Source organism: Lineus longissimus, chromosome 3, assembly GCF_910592395.1.
Source record: "Lineus longissimus chromosome 3, tnLinLong1.2, whole genome shotgun sequence".
Taxonomy (NCBI): Eukaryota; Metazoa; Nemertea; class Pilidiophora; order Heteronemertea; family Lineidae; genus Lineus; species Lineus longissimus.
Window position 1 is genome coordinate 25,827,188 of NC_088310.1, and position 25,436 is coordinate 25,852,623.

Below are 25,436 nucleotides of genomic sequence, written 5' to 3' on the forward strand. Positions count from 1 at the left end.
GCAGAGCCAGCGTCCTTAGTGCAGGGATTCTGGTTCCGGTGAGGTTCTGGGGAGGCTGTGATTGTGCTGTGAAATTTCACACATCACGGGATTTGACAGTGTAGGCTGCCACCACAAGGTGTGGTTTGACAGTTTCATGTGTCTCTGCATCAGAGCCGACATTGTGCCTTCCAACCATGGAGACATTTGTGTGTCTGATGAACCAGTTGTTAGCCATCACAGGACCAGGGGAAATGGCGATCTGTTGGTTAGGTGTTTCAGAACCACCCAGAGGACCAATGTCCTTTGCCACTGTTAATCTGGTACCTGAGTAGTTGAGATCTCAGTGTGTCTTCCAACCCCCTGGTCAAGTTAGTCGGTATTTTCAAATTACCATGACAGAAACACGAGAGGGTTACACTGCTCCACCACCACCCGTTTTGAGTATGACAATGCCACACATTCCATTCACAGGTGATGAAATGAACTGAACTGCCATGAGCAGAACGAAAGTAGCCAGTAACATCTGCAGTTCTAAAGTCATAATTTTCATTGTTTATTATCATACATGTACATCCCTATTCGCCAATACCATTTGTCAGATTAGATATTTACAAAGAAATAAATATTTTTACACTTCCTTATCACGATTGTGGAAATTGCACATGGCCGCTCATTAAAGCACCATATGAACAATAATTTTCAGCCATATCTTTGATGGATGCAGGATACATATACTTTGTATGTGTGACTGAACGGACCCCACAGCACTGCCTTCAAAAGCAGGAATTTTATGAATTCTATTGGCTTGACTGTCACAACCACCATACCATGAATAGATTAATCTATCTTTGACCATTCCCCCCCGAGTGCCTTTGTGGCTACCTTTCTGAACATGAGCCATCAGTTCCGTTTGGCTCACATATATGATGCATCTACCAAAGATACAGCTTCTAGCTTGAACCTGCATTACATTACAACATGGAACAAACAATATCTACACTTAAATCATGCAATGCATGTGAACAAACCTCAGCCCCAGGATAATACCGCTGCAGCAATGTGCAGAAATCCAGCTAATATTCCTGGGATAAGAACAACATTTTCAAAACTTGTTAGAAGTCAAATACTGAAAGCATGAAGCGTGAAATCCACCATTGACATTTTCTTACGATGCAAATATCACAATAGTGGCACTCACTGCTTTAGTCACTGATCTGTGTCACATAAATGACCCTATAAAATGGACACTGCTTCACTACCTTCTCATTAATACTCAAGAAAAAAATTCCCCTCCCATGCCTTTCATTCAGTGTAAATTGTATGAAACCTTGTTAAAAGTAACAGTTCTCGCTACACCTTCGTACATTCATTCATGGTGCCTTCATGTTTTTAGAAATACTCTGGAAAGATATTAACCATTTCACCATTTTGGCAGTTAAATGCAGTTCAGGTTACATGTAAGCACCAGTTTCTATTAGGAGATGAGCAGTTGGCAACCGCTGGTTAGGTCTCGTACCTGGGCTTTTTAGATCAGGCACAAATATCATGTATAAATTCACTTTAGTTGCTCAGAACACCAAGAACTTAAACAAAGTGTTGGATCAGATCTGATAGTCAGAACTATACACTGACCAATGCCCACCAGCCCAAAGCGTCACCACTGGAAGCAGGGATCAGGAAATGTAATACTATACCCATGTACCCATGCCTTGCAAAGAAACTTCCTCGATTCCCTAGGTCAGTAGAACACCACGAGAAAGGAAATATGCAGTGCTTTCTATTTTTGATTGAAATGATGACCAAGAATCTTTGCAAGATATCAGCACATCCATGTTCCAAGTGGAGATAAATTCGAACACATGATGAAAACTTTCTAGGACTAGAAATAAAGTCTACTAAACAATCAAACTAGTGGAGCGAACCAAATGAATATCTCATTCAGAAGCACAACAAGAACATAACTTTTAAAACGTTTTCCATGACCATACAAGTCCATCTGTGTCATAACAACAAGAAGAAAATAGATCTTTGTGCTTATATGTACAGTGTGATAAAGCCTAATGCCCCAGGGCTTACAGTAATTATGATAACTTCAGTGAATCCCCGATCGCCCTTGTTCGTGCACTGTCCCCTTCTCTCTTTTACTTGCTACTTAAAGTTCAATTTCCCTTGAGAACTCGGCACCTAGCATTTCGATGTCTGCTGAAGGTCTAGAAGCACGTGAGCATAGCTAGTTGTGAGTGACTGATGACAGGTGAACGACTAGACAAAGCTCTGCTGGCGTTCCCGAGGTGGTGGAGGTGCGTAGTGGTCCCGATCTTGTGGGGGAAGTGAAGGCGGGCGCTCATGGGGTGGAATGGATGAAGGTCGACCTGGTCCTGAAATAACATACATAAACTAATCAGAAATCATTCACTGACAGTGGGGAAATATAGGCTCTTTTCTGACCCTTGGATCTTTCCTGGCATCGGTCTCCCACTGTGGCATGAACAAAATCTACAGATCCTTCCTTCCTCAAGCTCAAGCGTCAAAATAGCCTTTTCCCTTGATATGGTTGATGTTGTATCTATAGTCAAGCAAGTCATTGGACAAAACTTAAAGTCATTGAGTTACAAATCAAAGGGGAGACTTCATTCAGTACCAATAACTAAATGCATAAATCAAATCAAGAACGTTATAGCAAGATTACGTTAGCAGACAGAAACCTTTTTGTGGCAGAGCATAATCAAGACCAAACAAATTTCATGCTGTTTTTTTTCTTAACCAAATAAAAACCAAAAGTTGGATTCAACTTGGTAGAAATCACTGGCATAAGGAATTAGTGAAAAACATGCACTGCTGGTAAATAGATTTTTTGTAATATTCAAGCCACGACAGCAACCAAAGACATCACATTCCAGGGTCAATATATCTTTCAATGTCTGACCAAACAGCAAGCAAAAAGTACCTTTTGTTATCATAATGCAGTTAATATGCCAATTACCACCACTCCACCACAAACAGAATAACCCAGATCCACTAATTGAAAGTTGTGTGCATCCTGTTACAAAAAATCTACCCAACTGCTCCCTTAAAACTTTTAAAGTACAATAACTTCCAGGGCCCATTGCTGAAAAGCATAAAGTTAAGTTTAAAATGTTATGTATCTTTTCAGTTAATCCCATCATCATTTCTATGTTAAAAGCTAAGACTCTTTAAGTTAAAGCTAATGTACTTTTGAACAAGCCAGCCCTGGTCACCAAATAGTCGACAAGAGTGACAGTGAGAGAGCTACTCCTGTAGCTGCAGTGAAGGTCAACTAATGGGTGACAATAGCTACAGTGAAGGTCAACTAATGGGTGACAATAGCTACAGTGAAGGTCAACTAATGGGTGACAAAGGTTTCCTGGTCCCCATTTTATGAACGTATCAATATCCTATTGAACATGTTCACCTAAACAACAAGTTTATACGTGCAATAGGTTTTAACATCAAAAGCCAGGGTGAAGACTACACATGTGTTTGTGTCTTCTAAATATGAAACAGGATGCACAGAGAAACTGGTAGCCAATAGCCTCATAGCCATGACAATTGGGTTTGACTACGAACTAACATAGGAATTTCCCAGCAAAATATCAATACCTAATTCTCAAGGATAAAGAGACCAATCATTGTGAATGCATAGAAGACTAGAGCATATCAAGGCAGTGATTATAACAAGCGGTTAGGGATCCACACTACTTTTACCTGACTAGACTCATCGCTTAGGAGTTGACGAGGCGGACTTTGGTCCTGACGTTGTAAAAAGATGCAGAGTTAAAAGATGGAAGAGACTCGAACCCTTCGAAGAGAGAGATTACCTTGACCATATACATGTACATCCAACAGACAGTGAAGAGTTGACGTGTTATTCTTTATTGCAGGGTTTAATGTTTCAAGATAGAAGAATGATCAAATCTTTACCCACAGAGGGAAGCTCATTGTGCTTTCGAAATGATATTACTTTAAGACCAGGTTACCATAGATATTGATTGTGCATTCCGCCAGTTAGTATGTTCAGATTTTGTGATTAAGGATTGAAACACACTGTTATTTTGAGTGTAAAGTTGATTATCTTTAGGACAGTCTGGTTTCCGAGATCAAAACATACCAGCTATAAATTGCACAGGGGAAGAAGTAAGCACTGAAATAAAGAGGTTTTTCTTAAACTGACTCCAATTAATTGTATTTCTAAGATGACAAAAACTCGACCTCCCAGGCTCATCGGTTTAACAAATTGGTCAATGATGATTAAGAAACGTTTACCGAAGGCACATGAAGAAAGAGAACAAAAAAATCACAAGAATACAAAACACATAGAAAATTTAGCCTTGAAACCTTGACCTGCCAGCTTGACCTTTGGGTTTACTGACCTTGTCTTTCCATATATGGCTCTGGAGGAAATGGCTCTCGTCTAGGTGGCGGGGGTCCTCTCATACCTGGACCAGGATAAGGTGGTGGACCACCAGGCCCCATTCGTGGTGGAGGCATCATATCAGGTCTAAAGGGGGGAGGCGATCGCCTATCTGGGGGGAACCTCTCTGGAGGAGGCGGGTAGCGCCGATCAGGATCTCTGTCAAATGGCGGCGATGGATCCATTGGTGGCCTACGATCAGGAGGAGGAGGCGACCTCATGTCCATCATTGGAGGAGGCATACGACGATCTAATGGCGGGGGTAGCGGTCTATCCATTGGTAGCCGTCCTGGAGGCAGCATAGGCCTGTCCATTAGCGGGAATGGCCGATCTGGTGGCGGGAATGGGCGCCTGTCTAATGGTGGCGGGGGTAACCGATCAAAATTAGGAGAACCCAATTCACCATCCCTGCAAGATGAAAATCATATTGGATTACTTCCTACTTTTGATATGACATTATCAAGTTTGTGTGCCAATGCGGCAAGGTGATAATGCTGATCCAATACAATAGCTAGCCTCCCACATTAGAAGTTGGAACCAAAAGAGTATCCATTGTGTTCCAAAGGCTTCATACTCGCCCTAATCCTGGCTTGGCCTATGATTAGGCTTAGGTTGTCTCTTGCTTACCTTAGATGATGTGGTGAAGGTGATGGCTGTATTCCAGATGATCTGGATAGTGGCCTACCATCCGGGGCACCAGGTGGTGGGGGTGGAGGGCCGTTCATCATCATAGGAAGTGGCATGCCCCGTGTTGGCAATGGCCTGATTAACCCTTCAGGACCCGTGAACTCTCGCCGCCGTTCAATATCTGTCAGCCTGAAAAGGTAAAACATGGACATGAAAAGGAAAGTTATTGAAGTTGTCTATCACAGGGAGGATTTGAACTTTTGATAATAACCCAGTTCGTTCAGAACAGTGCTTCATAATTTGGGAGCCCAGCTAACTAAAGATTGTGGTAACAGCTGATACTGTTTTGTACATGTGACTTACTTTTGTCGAAGGATGGCCGACTCAGCCTTAGCTTCCTTTAAGTCTCTCTCGGCCGCTCTCGCCAACAACTGGAATACAATGGAGAGATATTGAGAAAAGGTACTCGATGAAGGAAAAATCAAATCTAAATCAATGATTACGTGTAGTTGTAGTTACTCATTGCTCTTTTTCTCAAAACCAGAAAAATGTGACTTCTCCTTTTTGTGGCTCTATGACCTACAGTTTCTCTAGAAATCTACTCACCCAGTTTTCATGAGCCTTCTTTTCATTAGTTGCTATCTGAGTTCTAAAGTCTCGTTCGATATTTGCAATTTCCTTCTTCAAATCATCAACTTGTGACCTATACATTGACATGTCCTTCTCAATTACATGGGTCTTTTCCCCATACTCCTCTAGCTGGCCTTCCTTTGCCTTCTTCTGAGTGAGCTGCTCGCCTAATTCCCTAGAAGTAGAAACATTAACATGGCATGAATGAAAATGGGTGAAAACCTCAACATTTTAGGGTCACAGTCTGATACCTAGCAGGATGTAAACAACAGCCGGGCAGTTGGCAAATCAAGAAGTTGGAAAAGCGCTGGTTGTAGCCGGCACAAAAGGCCAGGTTGTCACTACTTCTTGGACATACTTCTGCATCTGTATCTCCTTCTCCTTGAAGTAGGACGAGAGGACTGAGAGCTTGGTCATTGCCTCGGTGCTTTCTTTTTCAGCCTTAGAGTGGTTCATTTTGAGTTCCTCCATCTCTTGTTTGATCTGCTTGACTTGCTCTGGAAGTGAAGGACAGAAATTTAAGGGTTGAAGATGGAGTTTCAAGTGAATGCAGACAAGTGGAGCCTTATCTAGCCCTAGTAAAAGGCTCATCGGGAGGATCAATGATGGCATCTATCAGGCCCAAATTGTGCTGTATACATGTTTTTCAGGCTGGCCCGCCATCATTTGTTGCCAAGATAGTTTGATTGCTTTGACATAAGTTCTCCCCACCACATCCCTGCTACATACCTTCCATTTCTTGCCTCGACTCCATTTCTATGACGACTTTCTGTTGCAGAGCAGCTTTGTCTTCCTCCACCTGCTGCAGTATGGCGTTCATCCTCGACACATTAATCATAGCAGCCACTTTCTCTTGAAGCTTAGAATTACCAGGTTCACCACCCGATTCGTCATTCTCATTCTCTGTCTCTAACACTTTCAGCTGCATGAAGCAATCTTTTAGCACCTAAGGAAATGGGAAACAAACGATCAGAAAATTCAATCAATTCAAATTTGAGCAGTCTAGCCTCCTGTAATGAGGAACCCTTTCCCTCACCTTGCTGCTTCTGCTAGTTCTGTCCCAGGGAAGAGACACTGATGAGTTATGTACAGTAATGGAAAATTCATTCAAGAATAAATCTGAGCAATGTCAATCTCGGTCTAAGCCCACTGCAAGAGGTACACATTTCCTAGACCTGGACCTAATACGTGGACACGCTCCTTGCAACAACACATCCATTCCATCCAGTCAGTATGACCAAATACCCGAAATTTATTGAATTTACCTCTATTTCATTTTCCTTGAACGATACAGCATCCTGTAATTCTCTCGTTTGAGACTCGAGACAACTGACAGTACCATCTAACTCTTTAACTCTGAAACATGACAAGAGGTTTTTAGACGACACTTAATACCCTTAGACACTTACACTTCAGGACAAATTCATTATCTCCCGTGCTTGGTTGTTCATGATAGTGACACAATACTACTGTGAAATTGCTGTTGTTGTTGACCCAAACATGTGACTTTGTCAAATTAGTACTCAATGGAAGCAGTGCATAAAATGCGTCTGCTTTTCAGGAAATGAATTGTTGGTACTCACTTTTCATTCCAATCGTCTGCCTCTACTAACAACTGTTGTTTACTTTGCTGAAGAACAGTGATTTCTTCATTCAATGCCGCATTACTACCTTCCATCTCTTCAGCTATTCTTTGCTTTTCTAATAGTAATGCTTGAGCCTGAAAAGTCAACATCGTAAATAGGCAAGATTGCTCGAGTAGGGACGAGTGTCAGCTGGGACATTCTTAGCTGAGACAAGACCACTAATGAATATTCATAGGTTGGAGGGTCGACGCCTATCAATTAGACGAGTGCATGTTTTTAACTCTCAAGTATTGAAAAAATATTTGCTGTGGCAAGTCTACAGATATAAAGAAATTATTTGATGAAAAAATTAGTTTCGAATTTTGCTAATTTGGTAATAGGGGGCGTGTTTTGAGTTTTTTTTGCCAGTTGGCTGAAAAGAGTGGAAATATCAAAGTCTGTCTAATTTGTCGATTATCGAAAAATTTCCGTGGTCAATCACCAGTTTATTTTTCACCATTTACTTTCCCGCCTGTCCGGAATAACATAATCTAAATTTCAGATTCACAACCGCACGCATTCTTTGATGCGTCGCGGTCAAACATTGACAAGTTAACTGCTAAAAGGCTTAAAAAATCAATTGTGGTCTTGTCTCTAGCTATGTAAACAATATTGGGTGATTGTAATGAAAAGTTGGAGGAAACCTACGTTGATAAAGAGAGTCACCCTCTCTATCACCTGTGTGTACCAAGACCGACCAGCAATCGTACCCGGGACCTCAGAGGTGACAGGGCAGTTTGCGCTGGGCTACTCCAACAGTTCAAAACAGTAGGAGCCCCTTGAAACTCAGAGTGCCTCAGCAAAGTCCTGTAAGACTTACCTCTTGAACTTTATGTTCTAGCTGTGTTGTATGCCCTTCTAATTCATATGCTTGGTTTTGATATACAATGGACTGAAAGACAAAGAAACCTCATCAGTTATTCGTGTTATCAATTTCACTGCCTTACACCTGTGACATGAGAGACCGGGTTAAAGAACAGAGCACTTTGCAACCAAACACGTACAGGGACTTTCCTCCCAACTTCTACAACAATCTGATTGCTGTCCAGTCGAGAGTTCTTCGGAAGATGTTTTCAATTGCTTTCAACTTGGTAGCTAGTTGCCAACAAACGCACAAAAAGGGCTCAAAGTGAAGTGCTTACCTCTTGTTCTTTCAGTGCAAATGATGTTTGCACAGATTCTAAATTTTGCGAAAGTGTCGACACCTCATCTTCTAATTTTTGGACGGACTGTTTCAATGCACTTTTATGAAGCTGAAAATGAGAAGGAGCAACTGAGCCCATTATTTCTGCACTCAAAATTTACAATAATGCACCAAGCCCACTATGCACTAATGCACAATGAATTTGGCTAGTTACAGTAGAATCATCTATTCAAGTATTAAAGCCTAAAATGCAGGAACGGAAATGTTCAACTCAGCGATTTCACCCTCGAGACGTGCACCGATCCATTATTCCGAGATAAAAGTGTTCAAATGAACTTTTCTATTGACTTAAGATAAAACAGAATGAAATATGTTAGTTCTTACTTGTAAATTTGATACATCTACTTGTAATCTTTTATTCGTTTCTTCATAAGTGGACAATGATGATGTTGAATTAGAAGCTTTATCCTCGACGTCTTGGATGGACTGTGCCAGACTATCTTTTTCTTTATTAGCAACAAACAGCTCATGTTCTACTTTCTGAAGCCGCTCTGAAAGACAGATTGACATCCGGGTACAGAAGATCTTTATCAAATAGAATCTAGTATCTAGATCAAAGTTTTACCAAGAAAATTCGAAAATTCATCAGGACACAACAACTTACGTTTTAATTTCACCATAGCTTTGTCTCCTCCACCCTGTAATCAGATGTAAAGAAAGGTCAGCCAAGGGAAAAATCTTCATATCATTTTCAAGAAAATTTACAGCACTGAGTCCAGATTTGACACTTTTGGCTTAGGGTAGCAAAAGTTCCACATTTTCAGTTCTTTTCAAGCTATTATAACTTCAAGCATGAAAGAAATGTTGGGAACTGTAATTTTAAATGATATATGCGTGCTGAGTGATTAGGGATGGCGTGGTTGACTGTTGGCGTGTTGCTTAGTGGCCGGTAAAGGTCAACATGAAGCTGGAAAAACTGATAACATACTTACACACATGCATCTTATTGAAACAATGATTGAGAATATCAAACAGATGAGGAGGAACAATACGGTGTGGGTCGGCGGCAGGCCGATTGGCTCCTTCTCGAGGATCAATTGCCATTCTTCGGGCAGCTGGAAATGAGACAAGAGGATAAGTGAGAAACAGAACAAAGGCTTACAATTATGTAGATCATTTTACATGAACATTTGTTGCTAAAATAAGCGTGGTTTCACTTCAACAGAAGAAAGCTGGTCCACCTCAAGGTGAGACCGCGACTGATAATAAAGTTACCAACATTGCAATTTTATCTAAAGCTTACCGAGCCAATGATTGCACCAACTAATGGTTCAGCTGTTTTGGTCAGAGTGGACATCGTGCTAGACTCTGGACCAGTCTCTGTAACGATACAAAAAGAACAATCTTTTAACGAATTATCAAAAGTACTTGAGTACAGCGTTAAAGATACTATTCTTCAACAGTCAAGTTCCAGCAAAGCGTCTGTCCACTTCATTGTCCTGGTCACCAAAATTTAGAAGAAGTCGATTTGAATTACTGTACAGAAGAACCTCTCTATTAAGGACACCCTAAGGACAGGCACGAGAGGTGTCCGGAGCAGGGAGGTCAAATTGAATGGAAAAGCCCAACTCCAACCGAAATAAGTGTCCTTTAAATAGAGAGAGTGTCCAATAAACAGAAGTGTCCGCTAAGGGAGGTTCTATTCTATTGGTACTTCTGAAGAACTGAACAGAGTTATATTTCAGATGCCAAATCCTGCATCAAAGAGCAAGGTAAGGATTACTAATACCGTAACTCCTGATACTCTTATAGAATGTTGAATGTAAGACAAATCCTGCACAAACCACCTTGCAATGTAGAAGTTACTGCTGGCTACCTCTCGTTACCATGGCTACTGAACTGCTCTGTGAGCCAATGAATTGAATTCCCTATTTAACACCACCAACCAGTAGAGAAAATGAGTATTGTTAAAGTGTCACACATGACATATAATGTGTCAAAATGATGAATTCACAACATCAAAGGGAACTGTTTCATGGTATTCACTTCTGATCCGACTTGAAGACAATACAATATTACAACGCACTGCAAATCTAATTGAGCCATAATTGTCTAACAAACTTTCATTAGCTTGCCGTCTGTCATTACCTCTCAAAGGGACTCAAGTTGATGGTGTAATTAGTGCTACATCCAACTTCACTGCAGTTTCATCACTCACAGCACTTCACATTATTACTCTAATACTGGCTTTTACATTTCAGAATCAGATGAAATATCCACTCTAGAAGTATTGCGTGTCAGAGAGACTGACATACAATATTTCACCATCTCTGCCAGCTAGTTTTGCTAACCATTTCCTCCTGGGTGGAGAGAAGCAAGTTGGGTAAGTACCTTGCTTAAGGACACAATGATGAAACAGCAGTGACCCTCCCGAGAGTTAAACCGATTACGAGCCCAGTGCTCCAACCTTTTGTGCTTACTGCCACTATCTTGTTTACCGCTCAGGATACCTGATCAAAGGTGAATGCCAACAAGATAACCTAGTATCAGCCAACTGAAATATGATCAAGTACCAGGGCTACAATAGCAACAATAGCAGTAACCTAGTGATATCAGGACAAGACAACAATTGTTTCTCATGAACAGATCAGAGATGCTTGGCAGTGACAATAGGAGTTGTTGATAGAGATGGACTTGGATGAATTGACCATTGCCAGACACTGCGTGTTCCAAAATAAACTAATGCAGTCATTTTTTTGTAGTGCACCATTTTTTTTGATACACTATGTAGAAAGGTTCATTTTGATGAAGATCTGGAACTATGAAGACACAACTATGGCCTCAATCATAGAGAAGGAGCATTATCTGGAATACTGATCGACTCCCTTGGAATGGATTGACAGAAAAGGCTAAATTGATCAGATTGTGAAGGCATAACTTTAGCTCCTGTCATAGAGAGGCTGAGTGATAATGGAGAATCATCACTCCACAACATTAGCCCCAACCACTTTCACAGCTGTCACAACTGGCTAGAAACTGAGAATATTGAGGTATTCTGAATAGCAATGGCGAATACTCCAATACTTACATTTCTAAGCAGAAAATATTCCACGTCTAAGAAACCAGGATCATAACACTACACAGGAGAGTACTCCACCACTCATTGCTTACACCATACTGTACACGTTGTACAATGATTTCCAGGTTAAGGTCAATATATCAGGCCAGGAAACCAGTGATGTCATAAAAGGGGATTTAACTATGATTAGTACAGGAACCTCTCTTTGTGGACAGCACTATTAACAAGAAATCTTCTCTATGATTAGACGGAATCTGCTTCTGGTCCCGAATTGAGCATTCTCATTGAATTTGACCTGTGTAATCAGGACACCTCTCAATTAGTATTAAGGACAGCACTTGTCAGTTCCAAGGTGTCCTTTTTGCAGAGGTTTTACTGGAATGCGATAATGTCAACTATGGGTGAGGCCTAGTGAATGATGTAAGGCATGTACAATTACAGAAATAGGCCATATAAATAAGTAACCCAATTACAAATCAAATTTAAAGGTATCACATACGTGTACATTAAGTTTTAAAGGGAGACTACCACTACCAGCAGTAACCTGGGTTTCACAAACTATTTTTACTTAACCAAAGGATCAGCATTACCGGAATAGAGAGGCCCAAAACAAGCATGATACAAGAGCAGGGAACGCAATTGTAATACAGAGGCCTAAAAACCAACAAAATGCTGCCTAAATTGCAGTGGACCTTCTCTTCTCTCTTGTAGCGAACCCCTCTTTTGCTAGCAGGACACCGTCTCTAATTGGTTCTTTGCATTTAAACAGACCTTTAGGAGTATGAAATCAGGACACTTTGTAAGGAGTACCATGCTGAATGTGCACATTATTACTATGATCTACACTGTGAAATCATATCTTAGACTATACCAACAACTTTCATCATTCCAAATCTCCAGAGCTTTCAGAACAACACATTTCTGCCACATCAAGAAACACATAACCATGTTTGAAAAGAATATCTCCCTACCTGACTGTGTTGTTGGTTCTGTCACCGGAGGTGTTAGCTGTTCCACAGTAGGAGATTCCACCTGGGGTGGTGTAGTAGCTGGGTCACTCTCATCTCTCTGTTCTTTATCTTCCACATGTGGGGCTTCTGGCTTTTTTTCTGGAACAAGGAGAATTGTGTCATTAGATTACAGACCATAGCCATTGTGTAATTCATACTTGCTGGGTTTGAGCACAGGTTGCTATGATCACTGGTTCATGTTCCTTGAAACTGAGCTTTAAATCAATGAATCAATAACCAAAAACAGACCAGCACATGACTTACCTGAGGCTGCAGTCTCCTTAGGCTGGGTATCAGTGGGTGTTGGCTGAGTAGACTCCTCAGTCATTGCTGGCTTCTCTACAACAGTCCCAATGGGGGTCTCATCCGAGGCCGGCACTTTCAACCTTTTATCCTCACGTGGGATGACCGTCCTCTGGCCAGGCAGAACAATACGAGGAGTAGGCTTGAGACGTTTCGACTTGACCGGCACTTCATGAGGGAGGCTTGGCTCGATAGATTTCGTCATGGATTCTTGCTGTGGCGTTGTCTCGATTTGTGAGCTTGGTTGAAGTGATTCTGTCGGCCCCCTCTCCAATTCCTCTAATAGCTTCTGTGATCTCAACTCATCCTCGCTAAGGACTGTTGATTCTGTTTCGACTGGTTGGCTTGGCTGAAGACTAGGAGTGGCAGCAACCTGTAAACAAATAGGGCAAGGTGAGGGCTGGTTTGGACTTGATTATGATTGTCTAGAACTAAGAAGACCTATTTCTTATACTACATGCAGCTGCCCAGGTATCAAGCCCTTAACCAACCCTTTCTTTGAGTACTCTTTGCTCTACTGATAAGGAATCTAAAATACGAATTATACTACTTGCCTTAGGCTCTTCCTTTACAATTTCCTCTTTACCAGGCACTGATGGCTGTTGTGGATCCTTTGGTGGCTGGTCTTTATTAGCATCAGGAAGATCAGTTGCTGCCGGATGAGGGGACTCGGTCACATCAGACTTGATATAATGGAAATGTTTGCTTGAAGCTTCGGCACTTTCAAGACTCGTTGGAGTAGGTTCAATCTGAAGAAGAGCAGACAAGAAATTAAGAATTTTGAAGGAATTCTCATGAGTGAGTCATTGACATCGTTTCCATGGCAAATGCTCTGTTGGTCTCAGCATCACAACATCATTCATGATGCAAAAAGGCCATTAATTGCCATTTTTGGTATATAATATAGCATTATCACAGTCTCGTGGGTTTTCTGGCCAAAAGCCATTCACTTGTGTGATCTGCTCATTCGGATATCCTACCCAGGTGGATTTACTAGTTACTGGACTCATTTTGTAGTGTACTGTGCACCGAACTAATCCTATATTTATAAATTTGATGTTAAATGTTTCATGTGTACCTTGGATTCAGTCTCGACTGGTGTAGGGGTGGCACCATTACTTGGTTGAGCAACTGGTGTCTGCGAGTCCTGTCCCGCAGGCAGATCCACTGGTGTCGGAGTTACAACCGCAGTTGGTTGGTTAGCCTCAGACTCCTTCGGTTGGTCTGTGTTGAGCAAGATACTTTCGTCTGAAAATGAGGAATAATTGTTGTATTAGATGACCGACTAATCAAAGTAAACGAGAGAGCACTGAAGAAACATGGAGTGTGAGAAATATGTTTGTAACTTCAAAAATGCTGGTCTTTTTGTGAGCTATCAACATACGGGTAAGGAATAACTACAAATGTACCGACTGTACTGCATAATGTACATCAGAAAGCTGTACTGTAATGAACACCAGAATACTTTGCTTGTTAAGTGATATCCTCGGAATGTGACTGCAGTTTTTAAGAACCTTCAGTTCTTGGATGTTGTACCCAGAGGACAATTCAATACAGATATTGTACTCAAAATAATTTGAGCTTGGAATGCAGTTCACTATACAACATAAAGAACCAACAGAGATGAATACATACATAACAGCTATAGAAACAATCATGTGAACATTTCCACAGAAATGTTTTTACAATCAGAATAGATATAATTACGAATCACTCATACATTATCATAGCTAAACATACGAAATAAAATATCACATTCAAAATGATCAAAAGAAAATTGAAGCTGATCACCAAACATTCATTGGAAGACCAAAACAAAGGGGCAAAGGAGTACAGTACAGTGCATTAAGCTCTTTATTTTTTTTAAATTGCAATTTAGCAGAGGGAAAATGAACTGAAAAACCAAAACTTAAGCAAAATAAGTTGTCGAGAAACCAAAACTTAAGCAAAAGAAAAACTAAACTAAAGAAATAAGCATCTTCTGAATAGCATGCATTCCAGTGAGTGTTGCATCAAATTTCAAAACGAAAATTCACGGTATTTTGTGAGAAAGAAAGTGTGACATCGTACAGAGAAGGCTACAAGTACAACATAATCCTTATAAAAAGCAAAACAAAGGAGAGATTTTTAGTACAATGTGATATTCTGCCGATTGAGAATGAAATTGTTTTAAAATGGACATCAGAACATGCTATTATGATTAACAACTCTCTGGAACAATGTTACAATGCTGTGATGAAACCTTGTTCTTTCAATTCTAATGCAAGGTTCCTTCGTCAGAGTGCACCACTTGACAGGGTAAGAAGACATTATGACATGTACCCAAAATTCACTGGAAAGTGCAGACGTCAGTGCGTATAAACCATGTAAACTGAATTATTGGGAAGGTCAAAGGAGTGCATGACACCATGAAACTAATGTGTCATGTGCAGGAAGCAATCAGAATTTGCTATTTTCACTTTCAGACAATGGATGCATGACTTCAAGTGTGTCACTTATTTCGACCCTGTGAGGTGCTGGACTCTCATTGAGGAATATTGCACAGACACTAGCCCCAGCTCTGTACCGGTATTTTGCAATGTAATGCCTGTGTGAGGAGCTGTTTTATAAACACACAACCCATGCTCTGAAATCAAGGCTTCACCACATCTTGATTGCAATACTTAGTCATGCAATGTCAGTAATTCTTATCAAACCTACGGCCGACATGTTGAACCTGCGGCTGACCCAACGATGCCAGTCGGCGCTTTACATATTTTGCTCGCAGTTCTTTCAAGTCAACATCTGACAGCCTCATCCTTCCAAGCTTGGGCAAACCTTTCATGACCCCTGGGTCTAAAAAGAATCAAACGGTCTAAGACTAAAAGGCTGAGTGATATGACCTACATGCTGTACTACATTAGTCAGCTAAAGAGGGGCTGCATCCACTATGATCATTACAGTCCTACACTACAGTATGTGTGTATACTCACTTCAGCATAGTACAGCTGGAAATAACTACAGGACACCACCCCAAGAACTACTGTAAAACCAAATTTTCAATGGAAACTTGCTTTTGACCAAAATGAAACAATGTGATTTCCATGCAAAAACTACCAATTTATCACCTCCAGCTATAAACAGTGTCGATGGGTTTAAGCTGGTTAAGAGTCGTCCTGTTTACATATGCCCAAAATAAACCGTGTTAAAAGTGGTCAATTATGATGAGTCCACAATGCACACAATGCTACAGAAGGCTATAAAATCATCAAAAATACCTTTAGATTTAGCGACCTCAGGGACACCTGTTGGAACATCACTTGGTATTTCTGTCGGTATTTCTGTCGGCATTTCATGCCTTTTCTCTATTTCTTGATTCTTCTGTGGAACACTGCCAATCTCCATATGAATACCATTCCCCTCCTCTTTCAAATCTAACTGATCCTCTGGGACTTCCTCGACCGGTTGACGAACAGCATCAGGTTCCTGGACAGTCACTTTGATCTCCGCTACCTTCAAACCTGGCGGTTCAGGTGGCGTCTGCTCATCATCAGCGACAGGGAGTTTCACATCATTCGGTTTCTCAGCATCAGTGGCTTTCCCATCCGGAACATTGTCCTCTACAGGTTGCTCAATCGGTTCACCGTGTTGATCACCAGGAAGTCCTGCTAATATTTTATCATCGTCTGCCGTGACATTAGGATGATCAGCCTCTTCAATCTGATTAACCGGCTGCTCAACCTCGGGCTGATCTCCAGGAGGTCCAGCTTGTCTTTCATCATCATCTGCCTTGACGATATGTTGATCAGCGACATCGCTTGGTTGCCCACCAGGTGGTGGTGAAATGGCATCATTAGTTTTTCCTGATGAGTCAGCAGTTTCAGGCTCTATTTTTGTCTCTCCTGCTGGTTTATCTGAAAGTTTCTCTTTAAGTGTTTCGACAGGTTTATCTGAAGGTTTCTCTGTAGTAAGTGATTCAACCGGTTTATCTGAAGGTTTCTCAGAAAGGGTATCAATAGGCTTTTCTGATACTTTCTCTGTTACTGTTTCAACAGGTTTATCTTTAGATTCCTGTATTTCAGGAGACAGTTCAACAGGCTCACCTGTTTGCTTTGCAGCTGGCTCTGTGTGTTCAACTGCATGTTCACCTGGTTTGGCACTAGTCACTTTTTCTTGCGTCCCTGCAGCTGGCTCAGAAGACTTTTCCTCTTTTTTATCTTGGACAGGCACTTCTGTTGGATCAGAATCTTCAGTATCATCTATTTCAGTCTCATCAGTCTCCTGAAGAAAACAGGCAAAAGGGTTATAGGAGCCAACCTGTAACTGAGAATGCATATCGTCATTCGGAACGACCGGAAAAACCTGATTCAAGCGCTTTAGAGCATTATCATTATGATGCATACCTTCTTGGCCTCTTTCGACTTATCATCATCCTGCTGATCCTCAGCGGGCTTCTCTTCCTTGGTTTCAGCTTCTTTAGGTTTTTCATCCTTTTTCTCTACTTCTTTTTGTGGAGCTTCATTTGCTTTCAGTCCTTCATCGACTTTGGTGGCTGTTAGAACGAATTGATGAAAGGGATGGAGAGGATGCAGATTAAAGGCACACCGGGTATACATGCACAGAATTCAGCACTCAACATTTTATATAATTAGTCAGGTCCAGATAAACAGCAGGAAAAGTACATGATTATTATCAACAGCCACATTTGTAGGGAAATATTTGCAGCCATCTCATATTTCGGTTTTGTGAAAGTGCAACCTAAGCGTACTTTCGATTCAGCTTTTTGACAACCTTACAACAGTAATTTGAACGAGATTTTTCTTTTTTGCGTCGATTCATTTTCCTGATTATCTGTAAACACACAACCAAAACAAACTTTTACGGAAGAATATTGTCTATTTAAAGAAGACAGTCTGACCTGGTTTGATGATATCCTGTGCATCCATATCAGTATCATCATCCAAGTCTGTATCATCATCATCATCTTTTTTATCCTTTGCTTCGATGTTTACAACATGGGTTGGATTATGGATTAATACGTTGAACTCCTTCACCATAGATTTTGGGAAAAATCCCTCAATACCTGACACCTAAAAATACAATTTTTGTAACATCATGACAGATATCAGTCCAGCAAGGATGCATATAAGATGGCATATAGCAGGGAGCCAGCTTCAAACAACCTAATCCAGGGATTTCAGAAAGCCGACTTAGTGGTAGTTCAGTTAGAATCTCCAATCCCTAGTGCTGAATATGTGAATATGTGTCATCCCCATTGGTGGCTGTTAGGGATTTAGTTTGCTTTTCTTTTTGAATTTAGTTATTTGATATTGCTTTTGAAAATAGATGCAGAATAAACTGCAACCATCCAGGTCAACTTTATAACATTGTACATATACATACCTCTCCACCCCACAAGTCTTTCCTGCTTCCAGCTGATTTGCTGGTTATTTTCACAACATCATTTGCCTTAAATGTTAGAAGCTTTGGGTTCTCTGATGAACCGTCATAATCTGAAACTGCCCTGGCTAAAGATAGGGTCACTGAAAATTGAAAAGAAGAAGCAAACTGTTCAAGTTTGATAGGTGAACATTCACGGGGGCCGGCGGCGGGGTTAATCAGCATCAATATATGCATTATGACAATTATGTCCATGTCAAGTGCAGACAACAAAGACTCAGACATGTCATATCATGACTTTGAATCACTACAGTCTACACTATGACTAGATCCACAGGGCACTCGACAGTCCTCGACCACCCTAGTCGATAGTCTCAGCTTTATCCATACCTCCTACCACCCTACTACCGTAAATAATCATGAAAGTCACCGACAGTGACAATCAATCACTCACAAGTCACAGACACAGTCTTCATTTGTCTTAGACTACGTAACAGTGTAACACTGACTGTACTGTCAAGTGTCATCTAGCTAAAGGTAGGTCAACAAAGGTGGTTGTTTTGTGTTGTTATTTTATGTAGGAACAACACAATACTATACATAAATGGTGTGAATAGCAAAGTATGTAAGTTATGAACACAAAAAACATATTCTGCCCTCTCTCTTGATAACCTGCAGAAGCTGTAGGCCCATAGTGTAAATGTACAAGACTCATACATGCATAACCGGTTTATAAGACCATCATTAAAGTTGCCAGAAGACATAGAATTGTATCCTTAAATTCCGTGAAACTTGGTACTTGAATAAAACATACCAGCACAAAACTTATTGCCGCATAATTTTTGATCAGAAATATGGCTTTGAGTCGATATTTGCACCAAAATATACAGCAATATCGCGAACAACCCGATACTGTGGGCTGCCATATTGGAAAATAACACGTCAGCTTCAACCTCGTCTGCAGGGGTTTCCCCACCCTGCAGTCGAGGTAGAAATCGAAATGATGGCGGCAGAAAAAGTTTGCGGACTCGCAAAACTCCGTGCGAGTGATTCGGAAGATTTAGACAAATTCGTATCTTTAGATGATCGAAATAACGTGAGCACGTTTCCTGATTATTTTGTGCATTTGTGACAACTGATGATATGACTTTTGCAATCGCGAATTTTCTTGCAATAGCCTTCAAAGAGGCATCTTCATTCGTACGCACAAACGTCAACCCCGGCCTGGTACATTATTACACATGATGTTATACACGCACTGACGTTGCAGTTGCACACGCAGACATGACTGAAGCACTGTACAATGACATTGTGTTCTTTCATGCTGTATATGTGTGTGTATATCCAATGTGACCTGGTCACGGAGACACTGACAGCGACTGAATTCATGCACTGTGACTATGCAGTGTCGGGTGGTGCTGGTGCCGTGGTGGATGAATGGAATTGGAATTCTGTCTCTAGCCTCTCCATTACCATTGCCTGGCCTGGCATGCTTGCTAGGCATTGACAAATTTGAAGAAGTTTGTTTTTTGGCACTGCGCGCTGACCAGTCGCAGTCATGCATTTCACCTTGAACCAAGGATCGCCATGTCTGGTCTACTCTAGGCATTTTCTGAAGTCAGCTTAGGCCTTCTGACGTGTTCTGAATCTGAGTGTGCGCATTTGATTTGTTTCAATGACGTTCTTCGAATTCGTCTATTCTGCGACCGTGACATATGATGTCCTTGTCCATTTCAGCTGACGGTTGGTAGATCAGTGCATTCTGATCTGAAGTTGGTCACCAAAAACTGTGTAATATCCCGTAATCATGCTGTACTGCGGAAGAGACCAGATGATGAATGGGTCGTCACAGATAACAAGGTAATGGCTGTCCCCGTGCTTGGAAACATTAGAACTGAGAAGTTGAAAAATGTTGTTGGCAGATGAAATCTTTCAAGTGTAAAAACATAAATAATGCACTTATTTCGCAAGAGCAGAAGTCATCAAACTCCTTATCTGCATCCCAATTCTTGTCCTCCAACAGAGATGTCCTTGAAATTCCAATCATATTGGAATAGGAACAGTTTTGATACATCATCTTGACCACATGACATATTTGAATCGAATAAGATCTAGCTGCGAACTTTCTTTGTTTTTTCAGAGTCTGAATGGTGTAACTGTGAATGGAGAGAGGTTAGTTCCCTTCAAGGAACATGTCCTAAATGATTGTGACATTGTGCAATTCGGGGTTAAAACCGATGAAAATACTCCTGCTGAGTTTGTGTATCGATTTCATAAAAAGTACCTAAACTTGACAAACCATGCAAGGAGAGACTCCAGTGGTTCTACAGATGCTAACAGTAATATCAAAAAGCGAAAACATTCAAACCCAGGTGAAGAAAATTCTCCTGATAAAAAAGCTAAAACTGAAAGTGCTTGTACATCGCCATCTAAACTCCTGCGAGAGAAACTTGCAGCACAGGAACTGTTGGCAAAGGCAAGAATCGAAGAAGGTGAGCGCAAGCTTCTTGAGATACAAAAGAAGGCCGAGCAGGATCGCTTATCACAGGAGGCAAGCCTAGAAGAGGAACGACAAGCTGCCAAAGAAAGACTAGCTGAAGCCGAAAAGAAGGTGGCAGATATGCAACGGTTGGCTGACCTGGAACTAGAGGCACAGAATAGGTTAAAAGAGCAAGAGAAACGATTAGCAGACTTGGAAGAAGTGCGGGAAAGGGAGAAATGTGCACAGGAAAGAGTACTCCTGGCCGAGCAGCAGTTGGCTGAGATGCAGCAAAAGCTTCAGGAGAAGGAGGTGGCAGAGGCAAAGGCCAGGAGAGAAATAGTGGAGAAGGAAGAGAAACTCAAGGAGGAATTACAGCTCAGTCGGGTAAGTCATTGATGGAGAGGGACGAACCGATGCTTCGTTATTCGTGGTACTTCTCACAAGATAGCTGTACATGTACTTGTCGAACAATGGAGGATGTTCAGGGTTGCCCTTTGATACTTGCCTGTAGTGGAAGAGATGTTTGAATACTTGGAAATTTTTCTCTTTCTATATTATTGACTATTTTCAGGCGCGACTTGAAGAAGAAAAGTTACAACTCGAAGAGGATATGAAACGGAAACTTGAGGAAGAACTAAAGAAAAAGGAGGACCAAATGAAAGAACGATTAACTCGTGAGAAAGACGAGTTAATGGAAGCAAGGAGAAAGATCGAGCGGGATCTCCAAAACGAGATGGAGAGAAAGTTGGAGGAAAAAGACAAGAACTTACATGAGGAATTACTGCAACAAAAACAGAAACTAGACAAAGTGATTCAGAAAAAGGAACTTGAGCAGAAGATGTTAGAGTGTCAGTTGAGTGAGACAAAGGCAGAGAACTTGAAGGAGAAGGAGAATGCTTTACGGGTGAAAGATGATGTGCTGTCTAACTTTGCTGATCTCATGGAGACAGAGTTGCAGTGTAGCATATGCAATGAGTTGTTTATTCAGGTAAATTGTACATGTAATACTTTAGTGACACGATGTATAGATGCATCGCATAACTGGTTGGTCCATCTCAACTGATAAAATGGTCTTGTTCACTGCATTTACTGTTGGAAAGAAAATGTAAAATATCTCTGCATGTGATCGTTGCCTCTAATCTTGAGTCTAACTTACTTGCATCAGTTGTTAGCAGATAATGCTTCCATTTTCAAATTCTCAGTGCTTTCTTCAATTTCAGGCCACATCTTTGAATTGCACGCACTCCTTCTGTTCATTCTGCATTGAACAATGGATGAAGAAGAAGAAGGAATGTCCTCTCTGCCGCATCAAAATCACATCTCATATCAGTTCCATTGTGTTGGATTCGTACATCGATACCATGCTTGAACATCTGAGTGAGGATTTGAAGCAACATCGGGAAGAAGAAATAAACTTTCGTAAAAGTAAAAGATGATGATGATTTTTATGTATTTAATGGTGCTAACCCTTAGAATACTGGGATTTGAGGTTAGCAAGGTGAGAAGGCTTGAATCTATTCATTTCTGGGACTAGTGGGAGTGGTATTGAAATTCTTACATGCCTCCTGAATGTAGTTTTATAGTCCTGGAATTAATTCACTATATATACAACTTATATATTAGAAAATGTTAATTGTGATGCTGTCTTGCCAAACACTTTGTCATCTGTTGCTTTACATGCTTGTATGGGTTTCCTCACTGCCCAGTGTCTAAGGGTTAGCAATAACATTATATTCACAACTTACTAAAGAATACAGCATACTCTCTGTTAGCTGTACCATAAAGGCAACCATTACTAACTTGATGGGAAGTATCCTATTTGGTTGCCCTACTGGTATCCTAACTATGCTCGCACGATGCCTGTATGTCAATGAGAGTTGTAGTTGGCCAAGTGAATAAGAGCTAGCTTAAATCAACCTCTTAAACTTTCTATCCTGGTCACAGTCTGGTTCATGTAGCTTCAAATCTGGGCATTTGTCTTACAGGTCAAACACAACCGAAGAAGAGTCTCAGGAAAAAGACTGCAAAAGGTGATGCATCAGCTGGTCCAAGCACGACATCAAATACCTCTGTTGCCACAACATCAAGAGAGGCTATGACTACCAGAGCTCGCACACAACAAGTAGCCATTCCCCTTACTACCCCCAGCTCAACCGCTGTACCTGAAGTGATTGATTTAGACGATATTCCTGATGCAGAATTCGGGGTTGTGGTTGATTTAGACGATATTCCTGATGCAGAATTCGAGGTTGTGGTGGATGGGTCAGTTAGAGACCCAATCTCAATATCTGACTATGACGGAGGTTCTTTAGCAGGATCTGATAATGATGAGGACAATCCGTTTGAATCAGAGGAGGAGGAGGACTACTATAACAGTCGGTCGCGGTACAGTGACAGCGAGTCTTCAGTTGAGGGAGATCCTGATGTCTACTATGGGGGTGGAACTTGTAACAGTTGTGGTACGGAATTCTTTTAAAAACTAGTTCACTTTGAGCGAGGCTCGGGGTATATTTTTCTAAATATCCCCTGTGGTGCCAAAATTTTACCACTTATCACCACTTGCTAAAAAAACATACAGGATGATTGCCTGAAGTAATTTTCATCAGATTCCCCAAGAACCCACATTTCCATTTAATGATAGTCTGACTGAGTTTTCTGTCTTTCAGGAAGAAGAGGTCACTGGTATCGAGGTTGTCCAGACTATTAGCAAAGTATGTGACGTTGTCGGTCATTTTGGATGGAGTGGACTGTCGGAACTCAAATTGTTACTTGGCCAATGTCAACTTTTCTCCATATCCATTTCTCATTTCCTGGAGGTCATCTATGTCAACTTTTAGGATTGTCTCTGATAAAAAGTTAGCGGAATGTCCAGAATTTTGGCTTCAGTGTTACAACAGTCCTTGTTGCTGGGATTAACATGTGAATGGTAGCAGTTTACTGATAAGAGTAGGAAAAAGTGTGTTTGATTTGTTGAAGGTACATGTAGTCATCTTGGTCCATTGCCAATTGCATGGATATGATTAATTGCCGAGATCATATGATGGAATATTTTCATGGTTTCTTGATTTGTGTTTGAACTTGCCAAACCTGAAATATGAGTCAATTGTACATTGATGTATGTACATGGAATTCAAATATATATTTTACACTAATTATATGTTTTTGTTTTCCTTCTTTGTTGGGATGTTTCTGGCTACAGAAATTGGTTTCCCTTGCTGCTAACCACTTGCTGGTGTCCTGTGAAAATCAGTGGGTGCAGTTACCACCTTTGGAAACATTCTGGCCAGAGACAGTACTGAAGCTACCTGTTGACAAGTAGTAGTTCGTTCTTACTAAGGAAGCGTAACAAAAGAGAAGCCAAAAATGAAATGGTGAGACTCTGTAGAACCCCCTCCCCTCAAGAGACTAAATTTGATGGGCTTCACATTGCTAGATGTACTCCATTCTTGTGTCTTGATCTCTGGCAAGAATACCCCCAAAGAAAGGCTGTGCATCATATCCTCATCATATCCTATATAATACATATAGTCTGATGTCTGGGTCAAGCTATTAGCCAACAAGACATCCCCACAGTTAAGTCCAGTCCCCTCAGTCTCACATCTGAGTTGAGTGTCTCTAACCTGGTGATGACTTCATAAAGTCATTGCTAGGGTCCTTGTCTTCTGGATGAGGCCTTCCTTAGGAAGTCCAGTTGTGAGAGAGATGTCCGGGTCTTCCTGGCAAGAACCAACAAGATATCCCCACAGTTAAGTCCAGTCCCTCAGTCTCACATCTGAGTCGAGTGTCTCTAACCTGGTGATGACTTCATAAAGTCAATGCTAGGGTCCTTGTCTTCTGGATGAGGCCTTCCTTATGAAGTCCAGTTGTGAGAGAGATGTCTGGGTCTTCCTGGCAAGAACCAACAAGACATCCCCACCGTTAAGTCCAGTCCCCTCAGTCTCACATCTGAGTCGAGTGTCTCTAACCTGGTGATGATTTCATAAAGTCATTGCTAGGGTCCATGTCTTCTGGATGAGGCCTTCCTTAGGAAGTCCAGTTGTGAGAGAGATGTCTGGGTCTTCCTGGCAAGAACCAACAAGACATCCCCACAGAGAAGTCGTCATATTTCACATCCTTCAGCGTAGTCAAATGTCTTTGTCTACCAGGTGAAGACTTTCCAAGGAATTTCCAGTTGTGACATGTCTGGTAGCTCCCTAGAAAGACTCAGTAAGATCGCGAGGTCCAGTCATACATTACGTCTTCTACCATTGCCTGATGTCTGGGTCTACCAGGAAACAATCCCCCCACAGAAGTTCAGAAGTAATGTATGTTATATCATCCATCACATTTGTTCTACAGGGTGAGAAAACCGTCCTGTCATCAGTCACATGTAGGCTTGAGTCCAAGATAAGACACTGTCACTTACAGTTCCAGATGAGACAATGTCACCCACAGTACTAGATTAGCTCCAATCGAAGATAAGACAATGTCACCTCCAGTTGCAGATAAGACAATGTCACCTCCAGTTCCAGCTAAGACACTGTCAGACCCAGTTTTAAATAAGACACTATCAGCTACAGTACCAATTAAGCGATGCCAGCTACAGTCCCAGATAAGGCAATGTATCATCGAGTACCAAGACACTGTCAGCTTCAGTCAAAGATAAGACAATGCCACTGCCAGTACCAACATCCCAAGATGACTGGGTCTTCAGGTGCAAGGCATGAACCGTCAAAGGTTGAAGTGACGAGTAATAGTGGTAGC

General features: G+C 41.3%; 2 protein-coding genes across 3 annotated transcripts; one reads left to right on the plus strand and one right to left on the minus strand.

Moving 5' to 3' along the window:
* Window positions 1-511: 511 nt before the first annotated feature.
* On the minus strand, window positions 512-19,137 carry LOC135484876 (melanoma inhibitory activity protein 2-like). Its single transcript, XM_064766571.1, has 25 exons — window positions 19,026-19,137; window positions 18,215-18,354; window positions 17,730-17,901; window positions 17,215-17,363; window positions 16,090-17,092; window positions 15,533-15,667; window positions 13,911-14,080; window positions 13,387-13,581; window positions 12,794-13,205; window positions 12,491-12,628; window positions 9,744-9,820; window positions 9,433-9,555; window positions 9,105-9,138; window positions 8,825-8,991; window positions 8,439-8,549; window positions 8,117-8,188; window positions 7,255-7,391; window positions 6,937-7,027; window positions 6,401-6,617; window positions 6,030-6,168; window positions 5,648-5,846; window positions 5,405-5,472; window positions 5,042-5,230; window positions 4,374-4,822; window positions 512-2,360 (listed from the first exon to the last, which is right to left on the minus strand). The coding sequence occupies exons 1-25, from the start codon at window positions 19,135-19,137 to the stop codon at window positions 2,245-2,247; spliced, it is 4,815 nt and encodes a 1,604-aa protein (XP_064622641.1). The 3' UTR covers window positions 512-2,244.
* A 74-nt stretch (window positions 19,138-19,211) lies between these two features.
* On the plus strand, window positions 19,212-23,845 carry LOC135485198 (E3 ubiquitin-protein ligase RNF8-like). Of its 2 annotated transcripts, none has more exons than XM_064767009.1 (7): window positions 19,212-19,307; window positions 19,949-20,071; window positions 20,352-21,077; window positions 21,265-21,681; window positions 21,914-22,118; window positions 22,679-23,152; window positions 23,360-23,845. In XM_064767009.1, the coding sequence occupies exons 1-7, from the start codon at window positions 19,212-19,214 to the stop codon at window positions 23,398-23,400; spliced, it is 2,082 nt and encodes a 693-aa protein (XP_064623079.1). In that variant the 3' UTR covers window positions 23,401-23,845. The 2 variants fall into 2 exon arrangements, with proteins under 2 accessions (XP_064623079.1, XP_064623080.1); XM_064767010.1 differs by having other exon boundaries at window positions 22,679-22,723.
* The last annotated feature ends 1,591 nt before the right edge of the window (window positions 23,846-25,436 follow it).

Coding starts and splice junctions, on each gene's coding strand:
- LOC135484876 (XM_064766571.1), bottom strand. CDS start 19,137: ATGGCAGCCCACAGTATCGGGTTGTTCGCGATATTGCTGTATATTTTG. Junction 13,582..13,910: donor CAGTCGAGACTGAATCCAAG/GTACACATGAAA, acceptor GCTCTTCTTCAG/ATTGAACCTACTCCAACGAG. Junction 7,028..7,254: donor GCAGACGATTGGAATGAAAA/GTGAGTACCAAC, acceptor GTCATGTTTCAG/AGTTAAAGAGTTAGATGGTA.
- LOC135485198 (XM_064767009.1), top strand. CDS start 19,212: ATGATGGCGGCAGAAAAAGTTTGCGGACTCGCAAAACTCCGTGCGAGT. Junction 21,682..21,913: donor GCAATGAGTTGTTTATTCAG/GTAAATTGTACA, acceptor CTTCAATTTCAG/GCCACATCTTTGAATTGCAC. Junction 22,119..22,678: donor AGAAATAAACTTTCGTAAAA/GTAAAAGATGAT, acceptor TTTGTCTTACAG/GTCAAACACAACCGAAGAAG.